Below are 23,079 nucleotides of genomic sequence, written 5' to 3' on the forward strand. Positions count from 1 at the left end.
CATGCAGGTACAGCAGGCGGTTAAGAAATCAAATGGCATGTTGGCCTTCATAGCGAGGGGATTTGAGTACAAGGGCAGGGAGGTGTTGCTACAATTGTACAGGGCCTTGGTGAGGCCACACCTGGAGTATTGTGTACAGTTTTGGTCTCCTAACCTGAGGAAGGACATTCTTGCTATTGAGGGAGTGCAGCGAAGGTTCACCAGACTGATTCCCGGGATGGCGGGACTGACCTATCAAGAAAGACTGGATCAACTGGGCTTGTATTCACTGGAGTTCAGAAGAATGAGAGGGGACCTCATAGAAACGTTTAAAATTCTGACGGGGTTAGACAGGTTAGATGCAGGAAGAATGTTCCCAATGTTGGGGAAGTCCAGAACCAGGGGACACAGTCTAAGGATAAGGGGGAAGCCATTTAGGACCGAGATGAGGAGGAATTTCTTCACCCAGAGAGTGGTGAACCTGTGGAATTCTCTACCACAGAAAGTTGTTGAGGCCAATTCACTAAATATATTCAAAAAGGAGTTAGATGAAGTCCTTACTACTCGGGGGATCAAGGGGTATGGTGAGAAAGCAGGAATGGGGTACTGAAGCTGCATGTTCAGCCATGAACTCATTGAATGGCGGTGCAGGCTAGAAGGGCCGAATGGCCTACTCCTGCACCTATTTTCTATGTTTCTATGTTTCTATGTGACCATAATTCAGTCAGATTAGTTAGTTATGGATAAGGACAAGGATAGGCCTGGAATAAAAGTCCCAAATTGGAGAAAAGCTAATTTTGTTAAGTTCAGGAGTGATTTGGCCACAGAGGACTGGAAACAGCTACTTGTGAGTAAATCAGTGTCGGGACAATGGAAGTCGTTCAAGAAGGAGATCCGGAAGGCTCAGGCCAAACATGTGCCCTTAAAGAAAAAGAATGGGAATAATCATTCTAGAGCCCGCTGGATGTCTAGGGACTTACAGGGGAGGATAAAATAAAAAAGGGAAGCTTATGTCATATACCAACGGCTAAATACTTATAGAATCTTTAGAGGAATATAGAAAGTTAAGAGGCAAAATTAAAAAAGATATTAGGAATGCTAAGAGAAAGCACGAAAAATTCTTGGCTAGTAAAAGTAAGGAAAACCCAAAGATGTTCTATAAATATATTAAGAGTAAGAGGGTAACTAAAGAAAGAGTAGGGCCTATTAGAAACCATGAGAGTAATCTTTGTGTGGAGACGGAAGATGTTGGTAAGGTTCTTAATGAATACTTTGCATTTGTTTTCACAAAGGAAAGGAGCAATGCAGATACTGCTATCGAGGAGGAGTGTGATATTCTGGATGAAATAAATATTGTGAAAGAGGAATTATTAAGGGGTTTAGCAGCTTTGAAAGTAGATACGTCCCCAGACCTGGATGAAATGCATCCCAGGCTGTTGAGCGAAGTAAAAGAGGAAATAGCAGAGGCCTTGACCATCATTTTCCAGTCCTCTTTGGATTTGGGCATGGTGCCGGAGGATTGGAGGACTGTTAATGTAGTACCCTTGTTTAAGAAGGGAGAAAGGGATAGGCCGAGTAATTACAGTCCTGTCAGCCTAACCTCAGTGGTGGGAAAATTATTGGAAAAAATCCTGAAAGACAGGATAAATCTACATTTGGAAAGGCATGGATTAATTAGGGACGGTCCGCACGGATTTGTTCAGGGAAGATTGTGTTTGCCTAACCTGATTGACCGTCTTGGTTACCTCCTCGAAAAATTCAATGAGGGTAGTGCATACGATGTAGTGTATATGGACTTTAGCAATGCTTTTGATAAGGTCCCACATGGTAAAATGGTCACGAAGGTTAAAGCCCATGGGATCCAGGGCAAAGTGGCAAATTAGATCCAAAATTAGCTTGGAGGTAGGAAGCAAAGGGTAATGGTTGATTGATGTTTTTGTGACTGGAAGGATGTTTCCAGCGGGGTCCCGCAGGGTTCCTTGCTTTTTGTGGTATATATCAACGATTTAGATTAGAATATAGGGAGTATGATTAAGAAGTTTGCAGATAACACTAAAATTGGCTGTGTGGTTGATAATGAAGAGGAAAGTCATGGGCTGCAGGAGGATATCAATCTACTGGTCAGGTGGGCAGAGCAGTGGCAAATAGAATTTAATTGAGAGAAGTGTGAGATAATGCACTTTGGGAGGGCTAATAAGGAAAGGGTGTACGCATTAAGCAGTAGGCCACTTAATAGTGTAGATGAACAAAGGAACCTTGGAGTGCTTGTCCGCAGATCCCTGAAAGTAGCAGGCCAGGTGGATAAGATGATTAAGAAGGCATACGGAATGCTTGCCTTTATTGGCCGAGGCATAGAATATAAGAGCAGAGAGGTTATGCTTAAATTGTATAATACTTTGGTTAGGCCACAGCTGGAGTACTGTGTGCAATTCTGGTCGCCAAATTATAGGAACGACGTGATTACACTAGAGAAGGTGCAATGGAGATTTACTAGGATGCTGCCTGGAATGGAGAATCTTAGTTATGAGGACAGATTGAATAGGCTGGGTTTGTTCTCATTGGAACAGAGGAGATTGAGAGGAGACCTCATTGAGGTGTACAAAGTATTGAGGGGCCTGGATATAGTGGATAGTAAGGGCCTATTTCCTTTGGTGGAGGGATCTATTACGAGGGGGCATAGTTTTAAGGTGATTGGTGGAAGGTTTAGAGGGGATTTGATGGGGGCTTCTTTACGCAGAGGGCTGTGGGGATCTGGAACTCACTACCTGGAAGAGTGGTGGATGCAGAAACCCTCACCACTTTTAAGAGATGGTTGGATGGACACTTGAAGTATCATAACCTGCAATAAAGGGAGTTAGATGAAGTCCTTAGTACTCGGGGGATCAAGGGGTATGGCGTGAAAGCAGGAAGTGGGTACTGAAGTTTCATGTTCAGCCATGAACTCGTTGAATGGCGGTGCAGTCTATAAGGGCTGAATGGCCTGCTCCTGCACCTATTTTCTATGTTTCTATGTTTCTATGTTACAGACCTAGAGCTGGTAATTGGGATTAGAGTGGATAACCTCTTGTTGGCTGGCACAGATATGATTGTAAGTACTGCAGGGAATCGAATATGGCCAGGGTGACCTCCTGGACTAGTTTTGATCGCCTGCATGGGTCGGAGAGAAATATTCCCAGATTTGTTTCCCTAAATTGGCCTGGGTTTTTATCTCTTTTTTTCCTCTCACAGGAGATCACATGGCTCCGGGTGGGATGGTGTGTAGAATGTTTCAGTGTAAGGGGTGTCGCAGTTGTGTGAGGCGGACTGGTTGGGCTGGGTGCTCTTTACCTTTCCGCCATTGTTCATTGTTCATAGGTTTATATGTAACCTTCAGGGCTGCTGACCGAGGGTCGTGCGGCACTTTGTCAGCCGGCACAGACACGATGGGCCGAAATGGCCTCCTTCTGCGCTGTAGATTTCTAAGTTTCGATGAGGTAGGTTTTAAGGAGCATCTTAAAACAGGAAAAAGAGGTGGAGAGATTTAGGCAGATAATTCCAGAACTTAGGGCCAAGACAGCTGAAGGCACGGCCACCAATGTTGGAGCGATTATAATCAGGGATGCTCAAGAGGGCAGAATTAGAGGAGTGCAGACATCTTGGGTTGTGGGGCTGAAGGAGATTACAGAGATAGGGAGGGGCGAGGCCATGGAGGGATTTGAAAACAAGGATGACAATTTTGAAATCGAGGCATTGCTTAACCGGGAGCCAAAGTAGGTCAGCGAGCACAGGGGTGATGGGTGAGTGGAACTTGGTGCTCGTTAGAACATGGGCAGCTGAGTTTGGATGACCTCAAGTTTACATAGGGTAGAACGTGGGAGGCCAGCCAGGAATGCATTGGACTAGTCAAGTCTGGAGGTAACAAAGGCATGGATGAGGATTTCAGCAGCGGATGAGCTGAGGCAAGGGGCAGAGACGGGCAAAGTTACGTAGGTGGAAATAGGTGGTCTTAATTATGGGGCGGATATGTCCAGGATCTGTAGAGAGAGAAAAACACAGTTAACGTTTGAAATATTAGCCCTATTTCTCTCTCCACAGATGCTGCCTGACCTGCTGAGTATTTCCAGCATTTTCTTTTCTTATTGCAAAAATATAATTGCTGTTTTGCACATGTATTTTATGGGGATAACACAGTAGTGGTAAGTAAGTAAGCAGGATGGTTCTGTCCAGTGACAGAATGCTACCATGAATGCTGTTCTTTGCTCAGTATCTGAAAGGATCATTGGATCCCCACCCTCAACTGATGCAGTCTGTAGTCGAGAACTGATAAAAAAAAAATTGCATAAGTGTGTCAACTGAGCTTGAGTAGCAAACAGCCCTTGTCCTCAAATATGTACCAATTTGAGCTACATTCTTATTTTTTAAATTCTTAATAAAATTCAGTTGTTAATTATTGGACCTTATGCCAAAACAAGACTTCAGAGCAGAGAGAGACATCATTGCCTGTGTAAAAGCATTCACAAGATCACAAAGTAGACGCAGATGAGGGAGATTATTTGATCGCGGCAACACCCTCCCCTGAGTTGCTGTCACTCGTACTTGAGCAACACGAATTATCCTTTGAACAGTTACAATACCTGAGGGCGAAAGGAACAGAAGGCTATGTTGATAGGGTGAGATGAAGAGGGGTGGGAGGAGGCTCATATGGAGCATAAACACCAGCGTGGATCACTTGAGCCTGTTTCTGTGCTCCACATTCTATTGAGTCCTATGTAGTACCTCAAGGGTTCCCGGCACCTGCAAGTCCAAACTTTCTCTACTGCCCTTGCAAATGGTAACCTGTTGTGTATCTGTAAAGCATGCACTCCCATGTTCCGCCACCAGGGAGCTCATCCCCCGAAGTCCCAAGGGATCCCATCATCCCTTGGGAGCGCTGTATATAAGCCGGCCTCTAAGGCCTGTTCCTCACTTTGGAGTGCCTTATTAAAGACTGAGGTCACTGTTACTTTAACCTCCCTGTGTGCAGCCTCATCTGTGTTAGGAACACAATAACTGGCAACGAGAATACGAATCCAACAAATTCTAAGATGCAAAGATGCAGCAAACTGTGGGCATCCTAGAGAAGTTCTCGGAGGGTGAGGACTGGGAAGACTATGTCGAACGGCTAGACCAGTACTTTGTAGCCAATGAGCTGGACGGAGAAGGAAGCGCTGCAAAAAGGAGAGTGGTCCTCCTCACAGTCTGCGGGGCACCGACCTACAGCCTCATGAAGAATCTGCTGGCTCCGGTGAAACCCACAGATAAGTCATATGAGGAGCTGTGTACACTGGTTCAGGAGCATCTTAACCTGAGGGAGAATGTGCTGATGGCGAGGTATCGGTTCTACACGTGCCAGCGATCTGAAGGTCAGGAAGTGGCGAGCTACGTCGCCGAGCTAAGGCGACTTGCAGGACAATGTGAGTTTGATGGCTACATGGAGCAAATGCTCAGAGACTTTTTTGTACTGGGAATTGGCCACGAGACCATCCTACGAAAACTTTTGACTGTAGAGACACGACCCTCAGTAAGGCCATTGTGATAGCACAGGCGTTTATGTCCACCAGTGATAACAGCAAACAAATCTCTCAGCACACAAGTGCCAGCAATGTTCAAAAGTTAACTGCAACTGTGTTTGCGAGCAGAAATGTACAGGGCAGAACCCACAAGTCTGCAACTGCCAGCAGGCCTCAGGTGACCCAGATGACTCAGAGTCCCCCAACAAAGGATGAGTGCAAGGCAATTCACACCTTGTTGGCATTGTGGAGGCTTCCATTCAGCCTATTCATGCCGCTTCAAAGGGTATGTTTGCAAGAGCTGTGGAACAATGGGGCACCTCCAACGAGCTTGCAACGAGCTGCAAGCTCTGCAAAACCTGCTAACCACCACGTGGCAGAGGAAGATCAGTCCATGGTGGATCAAAGCAATTTCGAGCCTCAGAGAGAGGAGGCAGATGCGGAGGTACACGGGGTGCACACATTTTCGACGAAATCTCCACCTATAATGCTAAACGTAAAAGTGAATAACTTACCCGTAGCCATGGAACTGGATACTGGCGTTAGTAATCCATCATGAGTAAAAAGATGTTTGAGAGACTGTGGTGCAACAAGGCATTCAGACCTGCCCTGAGCCCCATCCACACGAAACTGAGAACATACACCAAAGAGCTTATCACTGTCCTGGGCAGCGCCATGGTCAAGGTCACCTACGAGGGCACAGTGCACGAACTGCCACTCTGGATTGTCCTGGGCAATGGCCCCACACTGCTTGGAAGGAGCTGGCTGGGCAAAATCCGCTGGAACTGGGATGACATTTAAACGCTATCACATGTCGATGAGGCCTCATGTACCCAGGTTCTGAACAAATTTCTTCCCTTTTTGAGCCAGGCATTGGAATCTTTTCCGGGGCGAAGGTGCGGATCCACTTGGTCCCAGAGGCACGACCCATTCACCACAAGGTGCGAGCGGTACCTCACATGGTGAGGGAGAGAGTGGAAATCGAGCTGGACAGGCTGCAACGCGAGGGCATCATCTCCCCAGTGGAATTCAGCGAGTGGGCCAGCCCGATTGTTCCAGTACTCAAAAGTGATGGCACGGTCAGGATTTGCGGCGATTATAAAGTAACTGTTAATCGTTTCTCACTACAGGACCAATACCCACTACCTAAGGCAGACGCTGGCAGGAGGCAAGACGTTCACCAAGCTCGACCTGACTTCGGCCTACATGCCGCAGGAGCTGGAGGAGTCATCGAAGGGCCTCACCTGCATCAACACGCACAAGGGACTGTTTGGAATTCGGTCAGCTGCAGCGATCTTCCAGAGAAACATGGAGAGCCTACTCAAGTCGGTACCACACACGGTGGTCTTTCAGGACGACATATTGGTCACGGGTCGGGACACCGCCGAGCACCTAAAAAACCTGGTGGAAGTCCTCCAGCGACTGGATCGCGTAGGGCTGCGGCTCAAGAGATTAAAATGCATCTTCATGGCAACAGAAGTGGAGTTTTTGGGGAGAAAGATTGCGGCGGACGGCATTCAGCCCTCAGACGCCAAGACAGAGGCTATCAGGAACGAGTCCAGGCCACAGAACGTCACGGAGCTGCGGTCGTTCCTGGGACTCCTCAACTATTTTGGTAACTTCCTACTGGGGTTAAGCACCCTTTTAGAGCCCCTACATGTGTTATTGCGCAAAGGTGAGAATTGGGTACGGGGAAAAAACAATTAATTGCTTTGAGAAAGCCAGAAACATTCTATGCTCCAACAAGCTGCTTATATTGTATAACCCGTGTAAAAGACTTGTGCTAACATGTGACGCGTCGTTGTACGGAGTCGGGTGTGTATTACAACAAGCTAACGTTGCGGGGAAGTTGCAACCTGTCGCCTATATAGAAACATAGAAACATAGAAAATAGGTGCAGGAGTAGGCCATTCGGCCCTTCTAGCCTGCAACCGCCATTCAATGAGTTCATGGCTGAACATGCAACTTCAGTACCCCATTCCTGCTTTCTCGCCATACCCCTTGATCCCCCGAGTAGTAAGGACTTCATCTAACTCCTTTTTGAATATATTTAGTGAATTGACCTCAACAACTTTCTGTGGTAGAGAATTCCACAGGTTCACCACTCTCTGGGTGAAGAAGTTTCTCCTCATCTCGGTCCTAAATGGCTTACCCCTTATCCTTAGACTGTGTCCCCTGGTTCTGGACTTCCCCAACATTGGGAACATTCTTCCTGCATCGAACCTGTCTAAACCCATCAGAATTTTAAACGTTTCTATGAGGTCCCCTCTCATTCTTCTGAACTCCAGTGAATACAAGCCCAGTTGATCCAGTCTTTCTTGACAGGTCAGTCCCGCCATCCCGGGAATCAGTCTGGTGAACCTTCGCTGCACTCCCTCAATAGCAAGAATGTCCTTCCTCAGGTTAGGAGACCAAAACTGTACACAATACTCCAGGTGTGGCCTCACCAAGGCCCTGTACAACTGTAGCAACACCTCCCTGCCCCTGTACTCAAATCCCCTCGCTATGAAGGCCAACATGCCATTTGCTTTCTTAACCGCCTGCTATACCTGCATGCCAACCTTCAATGACTGATGTACCATGACACCCAGGTCTCGTTGCACCTCCCCTTTTCCCAACCTGTCACCATTCAGATAATAGTCTGTCTCTCTGTTTTTACCACCAAAGTGGATAACCTCACATTTATCCACATTATACTTCATCTGTCATGCATTTGCCCACTCACCTAACCTATCCAAGTCGCTCTGCAGCCTCACAGCATCCTCCTCGCAGCTCACACTGCCACCCACCTTAGTGTCATCTGCAAATTTGGAGATACTACATTTAATCCCCTCGTCTATATCATTAATGTACAGTGTAAACAGCTGGGGCCCCAGCACAGAACCTTGCGGTACCCCACTAGTCACTGCCTGCCATTCTGAAAAGTCCCCATTTACTCCTACTCTTTGCTTCCTGTCTGACAACCAGCTCTCAATCCATGTCAGCACACTATGCCCAATCCCATGTGCTTTAACTTTGCATATTAATCTCTTGTGTGGGACCTTGTCGAAAGCCTTTTGAAAGTCCAAATATACCACATCAACTGATTCTCCCTTGTCCACTCTACTGGAAACATCCTCAAAAAATTCCAGAAGATTTGTCAAGCATGATTTCCCTTTCACAAATCCATGCTGACTTGGACCTATCATGTCACCTCTTTCCAAATGCACTGCTATGACATCCTTAATAATTGATTCCATCATTTTACCCACTACCGATGTCAGGCTGACTGGTCTATAATTCCCTGTTTTCTCTCTCCCTCCTTTTTTAAAAAGTGGGGTTACATTGGCTACCCTCCACTCGATAGGAACTGATCCAGAGTCGATGGAATGTTGGAAAATGACTGTTAATGCATCCGCTATTTCCAAGGCCACCTCCTTAAGTACTCTGGGATGCAGTCCATCAGGCCCTGGGGATTTATCGGCCTTCAATCCCATCAATTTCCCCAACACAATTTCCCGACTAATAAAGATTTCCCTCAGTTCCTCCTCCTTGCTAGACCCTCTGACCCCTTTTATATCCGGAAGGTTGTTTGTGTCCTCCTGAGTGAATACCGAACCAAAGTACTTGTTCAATTGGTCCGTCATTTCTTTGTTTCCCGTTATGACTTCCCCTGATTCTGACTGCAGGGGACCTACGTTTGTCTTCACGAACCTTTTTCTCTTTACATATCTCTAGAAACTTTTGCAATCCATCTTAATGTTCCCTGCAAGCTTCTTCTCGTACTCCATTTTCCCTGCCCTAATCAAACCCTTTGTCCTCATCTGCTGAGTTCTAAATTTCTCCCAGTCCCCGGGTTCGCTGCTATTTCTGGCCAATTTGTATGCCACTTCCTTGGCTTTAATACTATCCCTGATTTCCCTTGATAGCCACGGTTGAGCCACCTTCCCTTTTTTATTTTTACGCCAGACAGGAATGTACAATTGTTGTAGTTCATCCATGCAGTCTCTAAATGTCTGCCATTGCCCATCCACAGTCAACCCCTTCAGTATCATTCGCCAATCTATCCTAGCCAATTCACGCCTCATACCTTCAAAGTTACCTTTCTTTAAGTTCTGGACCATGGTCTCTGAATTAACTGTTTCATTCTCCATCCTAATGCAGAATTCCACCATATTATGGTCACTCTTCCCCAAGGGGCCTCGCACAACGAGATTGCTAATTAATCCTCTCTCATTACACAACACCCAGTCTAAGATGGCCTCCCCCTAGTTGGTTCCTCGACATATTGGTCTAGAAAACCATCCCTTATGCACTCCAGGAAATCCTCCTCCACTGTATTGCTTCCAGTTTGGTTAGCCCAATCTATGTGCATATTAAAGTCACCCATTATAACTGCTGTACCTTTATTGCATGCACCCCTAATTTCCTGTTTGATGCCCTCCCCAACATCACTACTACTGTTTGGAGGTCTGTACACAACTCCCACGAATGTTTTTTGCCCTTTGGTGTTCTGCAGCTCTACCCATATAGATTCCACATCATCCAAGCTAATGTCCTTCCTAACTATTGCATTAATCTCCTCCTTAACCAGCAATGCTACCCAACCTCCTTTTCCTTTTATTCTATCCTTCCTGAATGTTGAATATCCCTGCATGTTGAGTTCCGAGACCTGATCATCCTGGAGCCACGTCTCTGTAATCCCAATCACATCATATTTGTTAACATCTATTTGCACAGTTAATTCATCCACCTTATTACGGATACTCCTTGCATTAAGACACAAAGCCTTCAGGCTTGCTTTTTTAACACCCTTTGTCCTTTTAGAATTTTGCTGTACAGTGGCCCTTTTTGTTCTTTGCCTTGGGTTTCTCTGCCCTCCACATTTCCTCATCTCCTTTCTGTCTTTTGCTTTTGTCTCCTTTTTGTTTCCCTCTGTCTCCCTGCATAGGTTCCCATCCCCCTGCCGTATTAGTTTTACTCCTCCCCAACAGCACTGGCAAACACTCCCCCTAGGACATTGGTTCCGGTCCTGCCCAGGTGCAGACCGTCCGGTTTGTACTGGTCCCACCTCCCCCAGAACCGGTTCCAATGCCCCAGGAATTTGAATCCCTCCCTGCTGCACCACTGCTCAAGCCACTTCCAGGAACTTGTCTAATTCCGAGAGGGCCGACAGCATGATTGAGAAAGAGGCATTAGCTTGTGTGTTCGGGGTAAAGAAAATGCATCAGTACCTGTTTGGCCTCAAATTTGAGCTGGAAACCGATCACAAGCCCCTCACATCCCTATTCCCTGAAAACAAGGGGATAAATGCTAATGCCTCAGCCCGCATACAAAGGTGGGCACTCGCGCTAGCAGCGTATAAGTATACCATCCGTCACAGGCCAGGCACCGAGAACTGTGCGGATGCTCTCAGTCGGCTACCATTGCCCACCACGGGGGTGGATATAGCGCAGCCTGCAAACTTATTGATGGTGGCGCAGCCCGCAGACTTGTTGATGGTCATGGAAGCGTTTGAAAATGATAAATCACCTGTCACAGCCCGCCAGATTAGGACTTGGACCAGCCTAGTAAAAAAACTGTCCCCAGTAAAAAAAACTGTACTGCATGGGAGCTGGGCCAGCATCCCCATTGAAATACAAGAGCCAATCAAGCCGTTCCAGCGGCGAAAGGACGAGCTGTCCATTCAGGCAAATTGCCTGTTGTGGGGTAACCACGTCGTGCTACCAAAAAAGGGCAGGGAGATGTTCATCTCGGATCTTCACAGCACACACCCGGGTATAGTAATGATGAAAGCGATAGCCAGATCCCACGTGTGCAGGCCCAGTATCGACTCTGGCTTAGAATCCTGTGTACGGGAATGCAGTGTATGTGCTCAGTTGAGCAACGTGCCCAGAGAGGCACCACTAAGTTTGTGACTCTGGCCCTCCAGACCATGGTCGAGGATCCATGTCGACTATGCGGGCCCGTTTCTCAGTAAAATGTTCCTGGTGGTGGTGGATGCTTTCTCAAAATGGATTGAATGTGAAATAATGTTGGGAAGCACCGCCACCGCCACCATTGAAAGCCTGAGGGCCATGTTTGCCACCCACGGCCTGCCTGACATACGGTGACAATGGGCCATGTTTCATCAGTGCCGAATTTAAAGAATTCATGACCCGCAATGGGATCAAACATGTCACCTTGGCCCCGTTTAAACCAGCCTCCAATGGGCAGGCAAAGCGAGCAGTGCAAACAATCAAACAGAGCCTTAAACGAGTCACAGAAGGCTCACTCCAAACCTGCCTGTCCCAAATACTACTCAGCTACCGCACGAGATCCCACTCGCTCAGAGGGGTGCCCCCGGCTGAGCTACTCGTGAAAAGGACACTTAAAACCAGACTCTCGCTGGTTCACCCCAACCTGCATGATCAGGTAGAGAGCAGGCAGCAGCAACAAAATGTAAATAATGGTCACGCCACTGTGTCACGGGAAATTGATCTGAATGACCCTGTGTATGTGCTAAACTATGGACATGGTCCCAAGTGGATCGCGGGCATGGTGATAGCTAAAGAAGGGAATAGGGTGTTTTTAGTAATACTAGACAATGGACAAATTTGCAAAAAGCACCTGGACCAAACGAGGCTGCGGTTCACAGACTGTCCTGAACAACCCACAGCAGACACCACCTTTTTCGAGCCCACAACACACACCCAAAGGATCAACGACACCACGCCGGACCAGGAAATCGAACCCATCACGCCCAACAGCCCAGCAAGGCCAGACTCACCTAGCAGCCCTGCAGGGCCAACAACACGCCAGCCCAGTGAGGGCACAGCCAACACACCAGAACAGACATTTGTACCGAGGCGGTCCACCAAGGAAAGAAAGGCTCCCGACTGCCTCACCTTGTAAATAGTTTTCACTTTGACTTTGTGGGGGGAGTGATGTTGTGTATCTGTAAAGCATGCATTCCCATGTTCCACCACCAGGGAGCTCATCCCCTGAAGTCCCAAGGGATCCCAGTATCCCTTGGGAGCACTGTATATAAGCCGGCCCCTTAGGTCTGTTCCTCACTCTGGAGTACCGTATTAAAGACTGAGGTCACTGTTACTTTAACCTCCCTGTGTGCAGCCTCATCTGTGTTCGGAACACAATAAACCCACTTCTCTCTGTGTACATTATCGCTTTGTCCTGAACTGTCTAACACTGCCTCTTGGGTGACCACGTTCAGGAGAATATAATCCACAAGCCAATTGCCACTTGAGCATTGTCGTCCTCTGCCCCAGAATTTAACTTTCCATCACTTAGTGTAGGTGTGCTGCCATTAAGGATCACTAAACCGTATATCACACGCCACACACTGTCAGCCCTTTTGGGAGCCATTTTAGTGGAAGGCGGGATCTGCGTGGGTTGGGTGGAGTCTGGGGCGAGCGACATGCTCGCATGCTGACGCTATGGTTTGCTCAAAAGATTTAATCTCCCGGGCCACACTTTAACATGGATCCCGGCAGGAATCGGTACCTGGTCGGTGGGCGGGAGCAGGATGTAGACCGGCAGCAGGCTGCTGCCGGGGATCCAACAGATCCATCCCCGTCACTAAGATAGCTTGTTGTGGGGGGGTGGGGGGGCGTGGATAGGGGCAGTCCAGAGATGATCACAGGAGGGGGAGGCAAGAAACCCAGGACAGAGGAGCCCGAAGATTTCCTTGTGCAGCTTAGGGGACCACTGCTGACCCTTATGGCCCACAAGGAAATCTTTGGTGAAAAAAATTAAGCATATCTAGGCCTCTTCTGGCATTTAATCCAGCTGCTGGCAGGTTTTCCCTGGTAGAGAAACCACTTACTTCTCCCCACTCAGGCCTCAGATTAATATTGCATCTCCCAAATTTTTTTCCATGTGAATTGCCTTCGCTTTGCATCAACAATAGAAACCCCTTGGCTGTTTCTGTGGCAGTGCATCAAACCGTTCATAAAAATAAGTGATGAAAGATATCTGGCACCTAACCAAGGAGCTCCTTCTGATATTTAAAAGCTGTCAAGGATCTCATGTGCCTGTCATGCACTGTTCAGACTATGATCAAAAAGCAATAAGTTTGCTGACTTTCGTGTTAATGTTGCAGGAGTGTTTTTTTTTAAGTGACCATTAATTTAATGGTATGTGTCATCCATCTTGTTACTTTTTAGCTTACCCATCCTAAAAGCTGTCACCCAAAATCACTTTACCTTGTTAGCTCTCCCCACCTTCAAAAACCCGACCTCTTCGGCTGGGCTCTCAGTTCGCCGCCCCAATCTTTACTTATTTCCTGTTCAACGTTATTTCCCCGCCACCATGTAAAAAATCTCAGACAGCTGCTTTGTTCCTAGCCCTCTTCCATGTGATCCAGGAGGAGAAAGCACTGAAAGCAATCCTCGTAGTTTGCCATTGAATGGCTGCCAAAGGGGTGCTATAAAAATTAGCTTGAGCATCCCTGATTATAATCACTCAACCATTAGTGGCCGTCCGTGCCTTCTGTTGCCTCGGCCCCAAGCTCTGGAACTCCCTCCCTAAACTTCTTCGCCTCTCTACCTCTCTTTTCTCCTTTAAGACCCTCCTTAAAACATACCTCTTTGATCAAGCTTTTGGTCATCTGCCCTAATTTCTCCTTATGTGGCTCGGTGTCAAATTTTTTGTCTTGCAATATTCCTGTGAAGTGCCTTGGGATGTTTTACTATGTTTAAGGCGCTATATAAAAGGAGGCAGATAAAAAACAGGAAACTATAGATCAGTTAACGTAACATCTGTCCATTATTAAAGAGCAGTAACGGGATATTTGGAAAAGCATAATTCAATCAAGCGGAGCCAGCATGGTTTTATGAAAGGGAAATCATGTTTGACAAATTTGCTGGAGTTCTTTGAGGATGTAACGAGCAGGGTGGATAAGGGGGAACCAGTGGATGTGGTGTATTTGGATTTCCAGAAGGCATTTGTTAAGGTGCCACATAAAAGGTTACTGCACAAGATAAAAGTTCACAGGGTTGGGTGGAATATTTTAGCATGGATTGAGGATTGGCTAACTAACAGAAAACAGAGAGTTGGGATAAATAGGTCATTTTACGGTTGGCAAACGGTGACTAGTGGGGTGCCGCAGGAATCGGTGCTGGGTCCTCAACTATTTACAATCTATATTAATGACTTCGATAAAGGGACCGAGTGTAATGTAGCCAAGTTTGCTGATGCTACAAAGATGGGTGGGAAAGCTAACTGTGAGGAGGACATGAAAAATCTGCAAAGGGATATAGATAGGCAAAGTCAGTGGGCAAAAATCTGGCAGATGGAGTATAATGTGGGAAAATGTGAGGTTATCCACTTTGGCAAAAAGAATAGAAAAGCAAATTATAATTTAAATGGAGAAAATTTGCAAAGTGCTGCAGTACAGAGGGACCTGGGGGTCCTTGTGCATGAAACACAAAAAGTTAGTATGCAGGTACAGCAAGTAATCAAGAAGGCAAATAGAATGTTGGCCTTTATTGCAAGGGGGATAGAGCATAAAAGCAGAGAAGTCCTGCTACAACTGTACAGGGTATTAGTAAGGCCACACCAAGAGTACTGCATACAGTTTTGGTCTCCCTATTTAAGGAAGGCTTTACTTGCATTGGAGGCTGTTCAGAAAAGGTTCACTAGGTTGATTCCGGAGATGAGGGGATTGACTTATGAAGATAGATTGAGTGGGCGGGGGGAGGAGAAACTTGGGCCCAATATCTGTGAATTTGGCCATGTGTGCGTGAGGAATGTGACATCTCCAAACCCTTTGCTTTGTCTTGTAGGTGAGAAAACAGTTTTATTTTAATGGCTGCTGCAGCCCTTTTAAGTTCCTTCAGCTATGCGAGAGAGCCATTCGGTGGGAGGTGGGAGCTCACACAGATTAAACATGTCAATTAGAAATATCTGGCTGAAATGGGTGTCTGGGCTCAGTATATGGGCATTTACATTGAATTATATGCACACAGAAATTTCTACCCATGTCTAACAGACAAATTAACATTTCAAGTGAAAACCCTTTGTCAGAAGCTATCTTTTCGCTTTACAAATGCCGAAGGACCCACTATGTACTTCCAGCACTTTTCTTTTTTTAACTCCGCTGTCTAGCATTTTTACGTTTTCTTTTTCTTTTAGAGTTGAAATTCCTATGCGTGCTACGTTAAGAAAATCATTAATACTTTTAAAATAAACTGGTTATGAACCAGTGGAGCAAATGGGATTTTGACGTGAAAGCTAAAACATTAAAAATACTACCCTTCCTCTAGCTGTGAAACGTAGGATCAGACAGCAACAAAGAATTAGAGGAAGTGGTGAAATAAAAGTCATCAAGGGAAAATTTGAGCGCAAGAAACATCCTGGTGCTCCAACATAGTCAGTCACCTTGTTGCTGTTCCAGCGAGTTGGTGAGGGGTATTTTCCCTGCAGTTTTCCATGTTTTTCTGACTTTGCTGTGAATATTCTCTTATAGATTTTAATGAATGCTTGAGCAATGACATCTGTGGTCCAAATGGAGAATGTATGAACAATGAGGGCTCCTATTTCTGCCTTTGTGCCAGGGGCTTTGCCAGCACTCCTGATGGTACAGGCTGTCAAGGTAAGATATCGCCTACGTAAATATATATTGGTATGATGCTAATCACTTTAATATGATAACATTTAATAGAATTTAATTTCACCCTGCAGAACACTGAATCTTGATTTCTCAGTTTTGTTCAGAGAACATTTAATTTAATTGAAAATATATGGCATGATAATCTCTCAACTGAATAATGAAGAAACAAACTATTAGGAAATCAGGAGAGAGTTAATATATTATAACCAAAGAATGCGATTTCATGTTTATTCTCAATTTCAATATATTGTACATGTAATTATTGCATAATTTATATACTTCAAACAAGTATTTTTCATTACCTGTGTTGTAGCCAATTTAAGGAACTAATTTCCTTTGTTTGCCGGGCGACAAGTTTACTCATTGCACTGATAAACCTAATCAAATTAAGATAAGAGAGATCAGTAAAATGATAACAGGATTTATTTTACTTTTTGTAATAAACAAAGGGGCTGAAATTGGCCTGTTGTGCGCCTCCGGGATTGGGGGGGGGGGGAGGTGGCTAATGGTGCGCGAGAGTGTGAGAGTGTTTCTGGGGGAGGGGGGGGTTTCCGATTTCCGCGAAATTGCGCTGGAGTTAGCGGAGGTGCAAAACCAGGAACACCGCTCCCACGCTGGTAGCGCCCCGGGCTGCTGCGTCTCTGGCAATGACCTCTTTTAACCCACGGCAGAAATTGGGCAGCACCCCATGAGACTGCCGCGGGCGATGTCAGCGCCAGCCTTGAGGGTCGTGAACCGGCCCGCACTCCGCTCGCAGGGTGAAATGTAAAGAGGAGGTGCATCATCATCATCATAGGTAGTCCCTTGAAATCGAGGTAGACTTGCTTCCACTCTAAAAGTGGGTTCTCAGGTGACTGTACAGTCCAATATGGGAATTACAGTTTCTTGTCGCAGATGGGACAGACAGTGGTTGAAGGAAAGGGTGGGTGGGGAGTCTGGTTTGCAGCACGCTCCTTCTGCTGTCTGCGTTTGGTTTCTGCATGCTCTCGGCGATGAGACTCGAAGTGCTCAACGCCCTCCCTGATGCTCTTCCTCCACTTAGGGCGGTCTTGGGCCAGGGATTCCCAGGTGCCGGTGAGGATGTTGCACTTTATCAAGGAGGCTTTGAGAGTGTCCATGAAACGTTTCCTCTGCCTACCTGGGGCTCGCTTGTCGTATAGGGGTGCCGAGTAGAGCGCTTGCTTTGGGAGTCTTGTGTCGGGCATGCGGACGATGTGGCCCGCCCAACGGAGCTGGTCGAGTGTGGTCAGTGCTTCGATGCTGAGGATGTTGGCCTGAGCGAGTACACTGACATTGGTGTGTCTTTACTCCTGGTGGATTTGCAGGATCTTGTGGAGGCAGCACTGGTGGTACTTCTGTGGTGCTTTGAGGTGTCTACTGTATATGGTCCACGTCTCTGAGCCATATAGGAGGGTGGGTATCACTGCTGCCCTGTAGACCATAAGCTTGGTGCCAGCTTTGAGGTCCCGGTCTTCAAACACTCTCTTCCTCAAGCGACCGAAGGCTGCACTGGCGCACTGGAGACGGTGTTGGACCTTGTCATCAATATCTGCTCTTGCTGATAGTCGGCTCCCGAGGTATGGAAAATGGTCCACGTTGTCCAAGGCCACGCCGTGGATTTTGATAACTGGGGGACAGTGCTGTGTGGTGGGATCAGGTTGATGGAGGGCCTTTGTCTTATGGATGTTTAGTATAAGGCCCATGCTTTTGTATGCCTCAGTGAAGTTGTAGACGATGGCTTGGAGTTTGGCCTCTGTGCACAGACATAAGCGTCGTCCGCATACTGTAGTTCGATGACAGAGGATGGGACGATCTTGGATCTAGCCTGGAGGCGACAAAGATTGAACAGAATCCCATTGGTTTTATAGTTTAGTTCCACTCCAGCGGGGAACTTGTTCAGAGTGAGATGGAGCATTGCAGCAAGGAAGATCGAGGGGAGCGTTGGCGTGATGACGCAGCCCTGATTGAACCCGGTCCGGACGTGGATTAGGTCTGTGTTGGATCCATTGGTCAGGATCACGGCTTGCATGTCGTCGTGAGGCAGGTGGAGGATGGCGAGAAACTTTTGGGGCAGCCAAAACAGAGGAGGACGCTCTATAGTCCCTCACGGTTGACAGTGTCAAAGGCCTTTGTGAGGTCAACGAAGGCCATGTACAAGGGTTGGTGCTGTTCCCTGCATTTCTCTTGTAGTTGTCGCGCGGAGAAGATCATGTCCATTGTGCCCCTTAGTGGACGGAATCTGCATTGTGACTCTGGGAGGAGCTCTTCAGCCACAGGGAGAAGATGATTAAGGAGGATTCTTGTGATGACTTTCCCAATGGCCAACAGCAGGGAGATTCTTCTGTCGTTGCCACAGTCGGACTTGTCCCCTTTTTTGAAGATGGGCACGATTACAGCATCTCTGAGATCTCTCGGCATGCTCTCCTCCTTCCAGATAAGAGATAAGGTCACGCATTCAAATGGGAGTTGCATGCCACCGCACACTACCATTTTTTTTCTGGCCGATTTACCGATCGGGCCTTTCTCTGCCTATTTTGCGGGGTCCGTGCCACGATTGTGCAGCCTTGCACTCCATTTCGATGCCGGGTTGTGGCCACGGCACCCCACGTGCCCGGGTGGCTTGGTGGATGCCCATCAAGAGCCGTGTAGAGGTCACGCGCCCCTCCCTTTTAACGGAAGGGGAGGGCCCGTGGAACACGTCAGTGCGAGAGGCCGAACAGTGTCCTGCATTGTGCGAGTTTAGCGGCCCCAAGCCCGCCCTGAAAGGAAGTGGAGCTCCCGATGTTGCGCTCCATTTCCTCCCCGGGGCCGTGACCCCAATTTAGGTCACGGGGCGGGACTTCTGCACCAGGTGCAGAAAGTCTCGCCTTGCGAGGATTGCTGCCCCCAAGCGGGGCGCTCTGGAATTTCGCAGCCAAAGTAACAAATTCTAATCAACCCCATTTGGAAGGTGCTTAGCAGTCAAGTATTTCCATAGTAATGATACCGTGTTTTAGAGTGAAGTCCATAAAAAATAGCATAAAATTTAAAGCAACAGCCTAATAACCTCATAACCAAGAGAGCTATGATCAAGAGCCTAACAATGACCATTAATAGAGCTTTACTTGTACTTCTGACTAAAGCCAAAAAAACACACTTTGAACAAACAGTATCAAAGAAAGATTAAATCCCAGTACTAATTACCCATGAACTGGGGAATGTCACCTCATTGAGAGGATTAGGATCATGGTGTAAAATTGAAAAACATGAGTAGTTCAGTGAAGGGTCATCTTCAAACACTTTGAATTAAGTATTTTGGTGTGTGAAGGTAAACTGTAAAAAAACAAAGCTGATAAGGCAGATTGCCTGTTGGTATCCCTTGGTTCCAAGAAAAACAGTTGTTCAACACATCTGCATTGTTACAATTTTGCCTTTCTGAATATATTACTCTCTCATTCTCACTGGATCTACTCACAAGATGTTGCTGTATGGGAACAAATTTTAAGGCTTTCTTAATTTTATATCTGTCTTACTGAATAATGAGATAGTTTGTTTCTTCGTTATTTAGTTGTCAACATCAGACAGATTGTTGGCATTCTTCAACTAGTCTATAAGATTCGTCAATTTAAAAATGTAATTCGGCACTGCGGTGCGGTGGGAGACTGATGAGTCAAATTTGTGCCAAATACCAGTCTTTTGGATTTCACAGTTTGTGAAAACGCCTGCAGGTGAAATTCAGCTTCGGTGGGGGGCACAAAATGGACGGTAACCAATAAGTTGTACACCCCATCCAATTTTCATTTTCATTGTGTCAATGGAAATAATTATTAAACAGGGTGTATAATGAGCAGCTGACCCACTGCTGCCTGTTTTACACATGCGCAGAAGTTGAACTTCACCCTACTCATGTTGGGAAATTGCAAAATAAATCATTAGTTCAGGAAATGCTGAATAAACCTTCTTTCACTCAAAGCTAATCAACAAAATATTAAATACTTACAAACAGGCTGGAATAACTTTACAGAAAAATACATTCAAAAAAATAATTTAAACATTTAAAATCCTGTTAAATAAAGTAGGTTTAGTTTTACACCCTTTAACATATGTAAATTTATAAATTTAATGTGTTTTGAATAATTAATTCAATTCCATTTTTATTAATTTCAAATATGTAATGGGGTTTAAAAAAATTATTTTCAGTGTTTGTGTTTTTGGAGGTATTCCCATTCATAGTTACAGTGATTCCGCACATTAGAACTCTCCATTAAGTATGAATAGGAATACCTCTACTCTGATAAGTTGGGCCAGCCCACGTGATCCCAGTGATGCGTAAGACGCCCATATGCTCCTGGGATACGCAGGCCTTCGCGTAGAGGTCCAGGACCAGAAGTCCCTGAACCTCCCGGGCCACTAGGTACTTTCGTAGAAATTTTTGAGGTCGGAGGCATCCGACCGCAATTTCTGAGCTTATATGTCCTATTTTACGTATTCAATCCAACATAATCAAGAAAGAAGCTAGCATTATTGACTATGTAAGTAGATAAGTTCCCTAGAAATTATAGAATGCTGATGAAAAAATGAAGGCGCTGTGAACTAGGAAAAATCACAGTCAATTAAAAATTAATTCAAAGATGTGAGGTGCCAAAATTGCCCGGTTCTAAAAGGCCCGTGGCGGCCACAGGTTTGTGCACACTGGACGCCACGGAGGTCCGCCATTTTTGATATTGCCCTCCTTTACTTTTGGAGTGGTGTAGGGGGCCGCTCCGTCCGTTTTCCCACCACGTCGAGCACGCGCCGACCGCTTACCGACCGGCATTACTCCTTCCCGAAATTGCCCGCGGGAAATTGCCCCGTTTGGAAATTGCACTGCGGGAGCTGCACCGCCGCCGGTCAGTGCCCCCGACAGCTTTTTCTGTCAGTGCCCGTTCTGTGGCTTGACGGCGCAACCGCCCTCAAAGGTGAGATGGCGTGCCGGCGACTCCGTGTTATTTTTCTTGTCAGCCGACTGCGGCGCTAATGACTTGGAGCGTCGGCCAAGCCGATCTGCCCCACTAGTGGCGGCTACTCCGATCCGATCGCACTTCTGCCCCTCTGCCTGCACCAACGCCGCTCCAGCCGAAATAGCTGAATTTCTCTGGATTGTCCCCCCCCCTCCCCATGCATTGGGGCGGATGGAACACTTCAAAAATGGTAGGTGCACCCTGTTTCGGGCGGAGGGCAATTTCGTCCCCTTAATGTCTACAGTAAAAGTGCATCCAAGAATTAGGTACTAAACAAGAAATTTGGGGAATTTAGTGCCCCTGGGATGCTTTTGACACAAAGCAACGGCAGACATTAAAATGGACCCTACACTGCTAAAATCTACTTGAGTTCATTGCTGCTGTTTATTACGAGATGTTTCATCAAAGCTTTTAACTCGATTTTAAGTTGTTGTTGATCCTGCTGACTTTGTAACAGTTTATCTGAAACCTCCGATTTGATTTTAAATGTCTCCATCTCAGGACAATAAAAACTAACAAAGCTCAAAGGAGCTATCCGTTAGTTGTCAAATAATATATCTTTCTTCATAGACCCTATTCTTTTTAAACATCTATTTTTCCAGCCTTTACTTACTTGTGGGTATTCATAGAATCAATGGGCTGAGGGGTGACCTAATGGAGGTCTTTAAAATCATGAAAGGTTTTGATGGAGTGGATACAGACAGAATGTTTCCACTAGAGGTCATCAATATAAGATAGTCACCAAGAAATCCAATAGGGAATTAAGAAGAAACTTCTTTATCAAGAGAGTGGTGAGAATGTGGAAATCACTACCACAGGGAGCGGTTGAAGCGAATAGTATAGATGCATTTAAGGGGCGGTTAGCTAAGCATTTGAGGGAGAAGGGAATAGAGGGATAGATTTAGATGAGGAAAGATGGGAGGAGGCTCAAGTGGAGCATAAACACCAGCGTGGACTGGTTGGGCCGAATAGCCTGTTTCTGTGCCGTATGTCCTATGTAATTCTGTGTAAAGATGGAGAGTTGCACTACAGCAGGTGGCTCTATTAAATAGCTTACCCAAGAACTGAGAAATGGCGATGATATGTACTAATGGTAGATTTCAATGACAGTTTAATGATTCAATTAAATTTAATGTGATTGGGGGCAGTTATTCTTGCATCTGTGTTTCTGAACTCCCACTGTCCGTGTTTACCTGCTGCAATGTGTTCTCTGCTTCATAGATATTAACGAATGCTTGACCAGGGACATCTGTGGTCCGAATGGAGAATGTATAAACAATGAAGGAGGCTCCTATTATTGCCTTTGTGCTCAGGGCTATACCACCACTTCTGATGGAACAGCTTGCGAAGGTAAGACAGCCCAGGTGTAAACATATTTAAGTATCTGTATCTGCTGTCAAAATGCCTATCACTTCGTATGGTTTACGTAACCTGTAATAAAATTCATAAATTGTACTTGGATGCAAACAAAAGTTTTTTTTTCTTTTTTTGGCTGTTGTGGCAACAGTGGGGGTGACATTGGTCTTCGGCAATATCACAAAGCGGGCCACAGCAAATCGACAGCGTGTTTTCGACTTGAATGACAAAGAAAATTCAGTCGTATTGATGTGAAACGGGCTGCCGTTTCGATACTACCCATTTTGTTCGAAGGTCGAAAGCCAATTTCACCCCCAGTATCTCCTCTTATGGTTTAGAATATAAATGGCTCTTAATAAAACAGTAAATGGAATGTTGGTTGTGGCTCAGTGGGGAGCAGCCTCGCCTCTGAGTCAGAAGGTTGTGGGTTCGATTCCCACTCCAGGGACTTGAGCACATAAATCTAGGCTAACACTCCAGTACAGTGCTGAGGGAGTGCTGCACTGTCGGTGGTGCCATCTTTAGGATGAGATGTTAAACAGTGGCCCTGTCTGCTCTCTCAGGTGAATGGAAAAGATCCCATGGCACTATTTCGAAGAAGAGCAGGGGAGTTATCGCCGGTGTCCTGGCCAATATTTATCCCTCA

At 46.2% G+C, this 23,079-nt stretch overlaps 1 protein-coding gene across 2 annotated transcripts in view; it reads left to right on the forward strand.

Moving 5' to 3' along the window:
- The window catches only part of LOC139263461 (latent-transforming growth factor beta-binding protein 2-like), an 857,891-nt gene that overhangs the window by 713,341 nt on the left and 121,471 nt on the right, over window positions 1-23,079 (forward strand). For both annotated transcript variants that reach the window (XM_070879584.1, XM_070879586.1), the window contains 2 exons: window positions 15,955-16,080; window positions 22,299-22,427. In XM_070879584.1, the coding sequence (XP_070735685.1) occupies window positions 15,955-16,080; window positions 22,299-22,427 (255 nt within the window). The remainder of the gene's footprint in view (window positions 1-15,954; window positions 16,081-22,298; window positions 22,428-23,079) is intronic.

Source organism: Pristiophorus japonicus, chromosome 4 (genome assembly GCF_044704955.1).
Source record: "Pristiophorus japonicus isolate sPriJap1 chromosome 4, sPriJap1.hap1, whole genome shotgun sequence".
NCBI classification, from domain to species: Eukaryota; Metazoa; Chordata; class Chondrichthyes; family Pristiophoridae; genus Pristiophorus; species Pristiophorus japonicus.